The sequence below is a fragment of the Leuciscus leuciscus genome (genome assembly GCF_965113295.1).
Source record: "Leuciscus leuciscus genome assembly, chromosome: 1".
Lineage (NCBI taxonomy): Eukaryota > Metazoa > Chordata > Actinopteri > Cypriniformes > Leuciscidae > Leuciscus > Leuciscus leuciscus.
Genome location: NC_138725.1, coordinates 51821311 through 51829964, shown reverse-complemented (window position 1 = coordinate 51829964; position 8654 = coordinate 51821311). Strand labels below are relative to the sequence as shown.

Below are 8654 nucleotides of genomic sequence, written 5' to 3'. Positions count from 1 at the left end.
AGGGGAGAATGGAATATATATATATATTCCATTCTATATGTGTGATGGCTTCATAGAGTTCACATACAGCCACTCATAGGACGTAACACATTGCAAATGTTTAAAGGAGGAGAGTGAAGTATGTGTAAACTAAGATTACATGGACGTAACTGTCACGGCTTCTGCTCTCCAAATGTACCATCTGGAATTCATTGACTGCTGAGATCTATATGTGGGGGAAGGGTGTCTGTTTGAGACACAGAAAGAGAGAAAAACAGATTTGGAATTTGTTTAACATACTGTACATTAGTCTTTACTTGCATGTATACCTTGAAATAAGAGGCAGCTGGGAGCAAAATAAGCATTAATCCTGAAAGAAGTTTCTCGTACAATGTCAGTTCCCATAATTTATAGCCCTCTGACAGGTCATGCTCTTAATGTGTTTGGATTCTTTATCTGTTCAACTGTAAAACCAGGCCTGTTTTGTATGCATGATGACTAATAAGGAATCTGAGGCTTTAATTCAACAGTCTCCTACAAGGAAAGAGGACGTGTGTATATGAAACAGGCCAAAAAAAAAAAAAAAAAAAAAAAACCTCAATGGAGACAGAATGTGCTATTAAATGATTGGACCTGAACTGGTAGAGCATGGCAATAGCAATGCTAAGGTCACAGGTTAAATTCCCAGGGTATAAATGAACTGAAAAATGTATCCTGAACACATTGTCATGAACACAAACCTGCGCCATGTGTAATTTGAATTTTTGAGGGTTTTCAGTGACTAACAACAAATATTAGTATGTTCTTCAAAGCTATCATATTCAAAAGATTTTGAATATAGTGCACGAGTCTGTCGAATGGACTAGTTTAATTGAGTTTTTATGTTGCTTTTTTGTTCTTGTTGGAACTATTGAATGGAAAACACCTGCAAGAAGATTTTTCAAAACTCTCTCTTTGTATTCCACAGATTTTTCTTTTTTTCTGAATATGAGTGTGACTATGGTCTCTGCAAGTTGCTTTGGTGCAAACGATTCATTTAAAGTCCCCCGTAATCAAAACCCCTTGTTTTATCCCTTAAAAGTCAAAGGAATGTCACACCAAAATGACATTTTTCCTGTAAAAAAAGAAGAAGCTTAAAATAGCTTTAAAAATAACTCTACACCCTTGCTTCATTTAGAATACATGGATCCATGAATATGGATAATATTAATATTATGGTAATATTACATAAAGGTAATTAATATGATCAGACTTTTGCTTGACTATGTTATCAAACAGCTAATAATGTGTTGCTAATGTAATGTTACACAAACCATGTTCCTGTTCACCATCTCAGAGTCAGACAGTTACCTTAAAAAATCAGCATCCTTACAAACGCTTCGAACAACTCAGAACATCAGTGAAGAAAGGAATATAGTTCATCATAACATCGTAATAAACATCATAGGTAATTCATCCGCTATATTACTAAATGTACCCAATTTTACATATCAACAGAAAAATACACCAGGATAACCTGGCTTCTTTTGAGATCCCTCTGCTTCGCAGCATGGTGATATGCTAAAGCCCTGTACAAGGTAGTTTGTGACATAAGAAACTCCTCTGATTTGGAGAGTCATGTTTTTGAGACTGTCTTTGGTTCACTGGAGTTTTAAGGCGAAAATACTCAGCAATGGTGTTGACTGATGGCTTTGCACATGGTTTGTCTTAAAGCATATTAAAAACACCATATAGACATATAAACAACATTAAATACTTGATTTTAACCACAAGGGGTCTTTAAAAACGAAAGTATGTGAATGTCATTTCTGTGCTTGAAATGTGGACATACTCATATTGTTATAGTTAAAAGGTCTTAACACTTGAAATTACAGCCTTGGTATACTATTATTTTATTTAGAAATGAAAGCATGATGATTGTGAGAAAAAAGTATGACCAAAATAACCAATATTTAGTCACCCTTTACATTTTATTGCATGGATGAACATTTTTATAAAACAAAAGTGAGCTTAGTGAGGTGTTTTATCAGTCGATCTAATATAAATCTCTCTTTTTTATAAATCTCTTTTTCTAATTTTAGAAATAGTTTACACTGTTAGAAAATGACCCTTCACGTGACCTTTAAAATAGTTTTTGCAAAAAATAGATAGGATACAGGAAATAGAAAGGATATGCTAATTTACTAGTCTAATTAAAACAAGAAAACACCAGAAATGCTCATCACAAATGACAACAATAATTTTGCTACAGACAAATGGAGAGAACATCCATAATATTTACAAAAACAGCAACAAAAGCAGGAAACAACTTAACAAAACAACTAGAGAGTGTAAAGTGAATATACTACTGCAAATATTTAAGCAAGACTGTAAAAGCATACATATCTGGATTAAGATCCTTACTCAAACTTCATAACACCTTCAAAGCCGTGGTAAGTGAACGGCTCCAGTGTGGAACTGCATTGATCCTTTTCCAGACACGCCATTTTGTTGTACTCACAGTCACTCTCAGAGCCCTGATCAAAATACACTCCATCAGGTGAGTTGATGGATGGATCTTCATCAAAATAGTTGTGCGGTCTAAGGATGACGCCACCACCATTGCCCACTGTAACTGTGTTAGGGATGTCTTCGGCATGCGGAATGTGCAGGAAACCAGCAGTCACCCAGGCAACCAAATCCTTAAGAAGACATAATAAAGATCATTATTTGAATGAATGAAACATATCTGCTAAATAAAAATATTCTGATGAAGCTGTCCATCAATACCTCATTGTCGATCACCTCGTCATCTTCAATATATTTGCTGAAGTCAACAAATGGGGACCACATGTAATTCTGACTGTAGAGACTGCTACTAGTCTGCTCTTCATCTTTATGCTTGGTTATAGCAACTTTATACCTAGAAGAAAGAAAGTGAATGAGAGAGAAGCTAAAGCTAGAAACAACACTTCTAAAACATGCATGTGTCTCAGTATTGTGTGCATGACTCAAGACACTGAGGCCTTACCGTGCCCAGGACATGGACTTCTCTACAGACTCACTTTCAGGGAGGTGATCGCCAGCAAAGCTCACCACCTGAAGCCTGTAAGAGCGCTGATGGCCCCAGCGATTGGTCTGATTACTGGCTATATGAAGGTAACGGGGGGTTTTGGCGCTATGAAGCATCGCTGCTTTTTTCTCTGTCCTGATTTGCTGCTCCACCAGTTGTGGTATCTTTGCTTTCTCTGAGGGCATCCATGGCAATGGCACCTCCTCATATATCATGTCTTTAGTCTGAAATATATTCTTCACACCTTCAAAAAAGAAAGAAAATGTTTTAAAACTGTTTTGTGACTTTCAACAGTAGATATTCATGTGGTATTCTCTGCAAAAAGATGGTCTTAATTAACATTTCTATATTTCTTTGTGAGATTATTTTTAGTATGACCAATATGCAGGAAGCTACAGCAGCCAGACACCTGTAGAAAAAAAACAAAAAACATTCTAACATTTACTCACCCAAATGTTGTTCCAGCCCTGTATGAAATTCTTTCATAAAATATAAATTGAAAAATAACTATAATTTTTGACCATAAATTGACTCATTATTTTATATATATATTTGGGGCAAACTATACTTTTGAAAATATGATAGTTCTGTTTATTAATATATATATATATATATATATATATATATATATATATATATATATATAATGTATATGAAGACTTCAGATGCAAAAGCCTCTAAGTCCGTCTAAAGTTTTTGTTAAATATTGACATTTTTATCAGGCTTTTATCATCCTATGTGTAGGTTTCTACCCAAGTACCGGCATTTCTGAATGGGCTGAGGGAGGGTTTTAGTGAGTTTGAAGAGAAAGTATTTGATGAACGTATACTATGTGCGGAGAGCATTCACTCAATATTATTATCTCATTTTTGACGAGGTGGCTTTAGGAGGCTTTTGCATCAGAGGTCTTCATATATATATATATATGAAGAGTTCAGATGCAAAAGCCTCTAAATGCCATCTGAAATTTTCTTATAGAATGATCATTTTTATCAAGCTTGTATATTTAAGTTCAGTAATTTCACTTAAATGACAATTAATAGGTAATCTTCATTGCCATTTAAGTGAAATTATTGAATTTAAATATACGAGCTTGATAAAAATGATCATTCTATAAGAAAATTTCAGATGGCATTTAGAGGCTTTTGCATCTGAACTCTTCATATATATATATATATATATATATATAAATGTTTTGAATGTATAAAGGCTATGTCATATATATATATAAACCAGCAAGACGGGCAAGTTGTCACATGTAGTTAACTATTAATGATTTTATATTTTTGTACATTACATTTAGATATTTTTTAATGAACTGTGTTAGTGCCTAAAGCTTCAATTGCTATAATGTGACAATATATCCCGCTATTGGGGCATGTTGTCAAACAATTTCAACATGTATTAAACAATATTTCTTCTTTTTTCCTCTCAATGTTCAATAGCTTTTTGTAGTAGGCCTATCCACTTTTAAACGTAATCAATGTGTGTAATTAAATATGAGGTTACACTTTATTTTAAGGTGTCATTGTTACAGAGTTATTATATATTTAAATACTGAGTAATATTAAGTATTCATGTACTAGGGTTAGGGAAGGATTTGGTTGAGGGTTGGGTTAGTTGTATGTAATAATGAATAATTTACTGTTATTACTATGGTAAGTAGCCTACATGTAACATGAAACAAGGACATTGTAAAATAAAGTGTTACCAAATATGATTCTGACTAAGTTATTTCAAGTCTATTAGGTTAAATGTGCTTTATCATTATGGCACTTACCTAAGATATCCAGGTCGACTTTAAAGCTAATAAAATGTGTATGGATATTTCCAAGGACATTCTCTGCAACCTGGTGCCCGTACTTCAGATTTCCATCAACCTTATAGGAGGATGATATGTAGCCCGTGGCGTGAACTTTCGCCTCCACGGAGCCGCTTTGATAGAAAATGAAGTCCCATATGTAGTCGTAGTTCCCTATAGCAGTAATTGTGCGGATCACCAGAGCGCTGTTTGCCATCCCACCGTAACCAGTATGAAAGAAATCTGAGAAGTGTCGTCGCAGAGGTCGCCCAATGTCATGCTCAAAAACACAGATGGAGTTTCTGAAACGCTGCGTGGCGTTTGTGTCAATATAGCGGTACGTGTCTACATAGGTGGCAGCGTACGGACAGTCGATCCCACGCACGAGCTCGTGAGCGAAGCGACCGATCCCGATACTTGAGTCGAGGAACTTCGTGAGCATCATCCCAGGCGTTACAGAACCGTAGACAGACATCGCCTCCTGCACGCTGAGTTCGTACGCAATCCTGTCTCCTTTAAAACGAATATCAAACACCCTCATCCCAGTCAGAGAGCTCAAACCAAACGCAAAGCTCCAGTCCAGATAAATCACCTGGTTGTTTTTAACGCTGTAACGTTTACCTTGAAGATAATACTGTTGTGGTCCTAAACCAGTAGGTTTTTCCCTTGGCTTCAGCGAGGCGTAGTTTGGGAGATCTTTGTTGACTATCTTTTTTATACTACCCGCTTCGTAATCTACAATAAATGTGTCAATGCTTTCGAAATATTGGCCGTTGTACATCAACCTGTCAATCGTCCAGTGTGATGTGTTCACGCTTTCGTGATTGATCAGCATCTCGAAGCCCACAGGATGAATGTACATGCCATTGAAATCGCGGAAAAAAGAGATCCAGGTCCTGCGGTCACCACTTTTAATGCCCCTCGGCATACACTCAAACGGCAGCAGTTCACGTTTTTTGCGGATATAACCAAAACTTTCACTTAAAGGTTTTTCAAGTTTTTGGAAAACTTTATCAAGCAGTTTGAAGAGCTCCACATACTCCCCAATTGTCACTGTTCGGGCTGTGAAGGGCAACGTCGCCGTATTGTATTTTTTCTGAGTAACATCTCGATGCTGCAGTGGACCAGATAACGGTCCCACCAAATATTCCTTTAGGTAACCTCTTTCGCCATTAAACACCACCACGGTCGCTTCGCGTGCGGGCTTCTGTCCGTTGGCATCCAAGAAGCGCAGCACATCAGCCTTCCTTGGGAGCGAGAGGTCAATTAAAAACAGAAAATTTTCCGAGGGCTTTGCTGTGAACGAACGGGAGATCTTTAAATCTTTTTGAGCCCACATGTAGTCGCGAACAGAGTTGTACTCCTTTGCTGTCAGGTCCGCAAAAACCAGACTTTTATCTGAATGCTTGACTTGAAGGGATTCTTGCGGCCAGGACATAGAACATTTTGGAAGCCTATTCGAATTTAAGCAAATCAACACAATGTTGATGATCACTGAGATAAGTCCCACAAGTATCAATAAATATTTCAACAGAGAATTCATTATTGTAGCGACCAGTGTCTCTCTAGCGTTTGAGGGCAACGCTCGTGTCTCGAAAGTGAGAGTACGGAATGGATCTCATACTATACTGGTAGCCTAGTAAGTGTTATAACCACACCCCCCTGAGTGCTCCCCTAAAGTTCACACACGAGCCTGTGTTAAAATGCTCATAGCCTATGTTCATTCATTCAACAGTTGCCAATCAAATCCTGTAAATTTACTTTACAGCAGTTTTTGTTGTTGTTGTAATTTCACTAAAGTAGCCTACAGTATTTACCTGGCAACTAAAGTTGCCGAATAAAATCCTGTAAATACCCCAAAATCCAAGATTATGTTGTTAAAGTTTAAGAATGCTGCAAAGAATCATTTTAACAGTAAACTGTTATACACTGACTAGGGTGAACACTATCTGAATATATATTTAAAAATGAATAAAACCATAGTCAATGGTGTTGTAAGTAAATATTTATTAAAACTGTCAGCAATATATATATATATATATGTGTGTGTGTGTGTGTGTGTGTGTGTGTGTGTGTATCCAAGTAATACACGTGTCCACTTTGAAACACAATGTTAATCTGAAGTTAAACCTGCCTCCTTGTAGGTTTAATTTAAGCCTCGATTTAGTCCTGGAGTAACTCTAGTCTTCCTCCAGGAAATTATCTTATTAAACTCTGGACTAAACTAAATCTAGGACTATTTAAAGCCTTGACCGAGAAAGCAGATTTCTGTTAATCTGGTTTAAAGGGCAATTTTAGTCTAGGATTAGGCTTAATCTCTGTTCGGGAAACCACCCCTTACTGCTTAAAATATTTGTGGAGCCTGTATAGCATTCCAGATATCAGTAATAAGTGAGAGGAGGGGAGGACAAATTGTTGCACAACAGTTCTGAGGTTTATTTGGACATAGGCGACTGCATTTGTACTTCAGGAAAATAACTACGTGATAAGGTGTGCAAGTAATGATTTTAAGCAGGCTCGGGTAAACCCACTGCTTAAGAAACCCACCCTAAATTCAGCACATCAAGAAAATTACAGACCGCCGGTATCCCTTCTTCCATTCATTGCTAAAACACTTGAATGAGACATCTTCAACCAAATCTCTACCTTTCTTACACAGAACCAGGGGCGTAGCCATCATTTCAAAAGTGAGGGGGACAGAATGCCAAGCGTTACCAGTTTTTTTTTTTTTTTTTTTGCAGACCTTAGTTGACAGGTTTTTGCTTAATATGGCTTAATATGCTATTTTTGTTTAAAGCAATAAAACAGAAAGAAAGAAAGAAAGAAAGAAAGAAAAAGAAAGAAAGAAAAAGAAATGCAGATGTTCTGTACTTTATATTGCACATAGCCTAGTATTGTACTATATTGTTTACATATTTCAAATGGTTTTTTGTTTAGGCTACGTCAAACTTCAAGCTTTTAAAACTAGCCTATACTTCAAACTCTCTGGTTAGGCTTTTTCAAGACAACTTAAAGTTTGTCTACAAACTTTTTTTTATCTAATTGTAAAGTGTTACCGAATTATATATGGTAAACATCATGTAGGCTACACGTTACAACGCTGCATGATTCAAGCAGATATAGTGGCTGTTAATGCATGAAAATCCAAATTCTGCAGTAACAATCACCATCTTTATTCTAATTTGAAGGGCTTTGATTACATATCTGTGAAAATAAAAGACATTACGAATAAAAAAAGACTGAAAATAAGCGCACGTTTGTGCGGATAGTTAATATTTTCAATTTCCAACAATAATTATTCAACTCGAGAAATAAGCAGTGTTATTCATCATTGTGCAACACAATTCGGATACCATATGACAACTTACAGTGCTTGACTTTCTCGGGAAAAAGGAGTGAAGTTTGCCGGAAAAGGAGTTTTTTGCCGTTTTGAACTCATTGCGACCTCTATGAAAATGATGGATACAGCGCGGGTGCGACTCAACCTCCTGGACAACAACCAGTCTGGTTTCAAAAGCGGACAATCAACGGAGACTGCCCTGCTCTCGGTTATTGAAGCTCTGAAACTGGCAAGAGCAGCTTCCAAATCCTCAGTTCTCATTCTGCTGGATCTGTCTGTTGCTTTTGACACAGTTAACCACCAGATCCTCCTGTCAACCCTCAAGACAAAGGGCATCTCAGGACCGCACTCCAATGGTCCAAGTCTTACCTCTCAGGTAGGTCCTTCAGGGTGCCATCACAACTTCTCCATTCAGCAAGGTTCGTCAACCACAACTCCATCCAGGTCAGCCAGGAACCTTGGAGTTGTGATTGTCAGTTGAA

At 37.0% G+C, this 8654-nt stretch overlaps 1 protein-coding gene across 1 annotated transcript; it reads right to left on the bottom strand.

The window, feature by feature from the left end:
* Positions 1-1930: 1930 nt before the first annotated feature.
* On the bottom strand, positions 1931-6452 carry aoc2 (amine oxidase copper containing 2). The gene is made up of 4 exons (XM_082138649.1): positions 4812-6452; positions 2990-3275; positions 2749-2881; positions 1931-2660 (listed from the first exon to the last, which is right to left on the bottom strand). The coding sequence occupies exons 1-4, from the start codon at positions 6373-6375 to the stop codon at positions 2379-2381; spliced, it is 2265 nt and encodes a 754-aa protein (XP_081994775.1). The 5' UTR covers positions 6376-6452; the 3' UTR covers positions 1931-2378.
* Between the last annotated feature and the right edge of the window lie 2202 nt (positions 6453-8654).

Bases quoted from the DNA above. Each gene is read 5' to 3' on its own strand.
- aoc2 (XM_082138649.1), bottom strand. From the start codon at position 6,375: ATGAATTCTCTGTTGAAATATTTATTGATACTTGTGGGACTTATCTCA. The intron at 3,276-4,811 runs GTAAGTGCCATA...TCTTTTTTGAAG, and splicing joins AGTCGACCTGGATATCTTAG to GTGTGAAGAATATATTTCAG. The intron at 2,882-2,989 runs GTAAGGCCTCAG...TCTTTCTTCTAG, and splicing joins AAGTCCATGTCCTGGGCACG to GTATAAAGTTGCTATAACCA.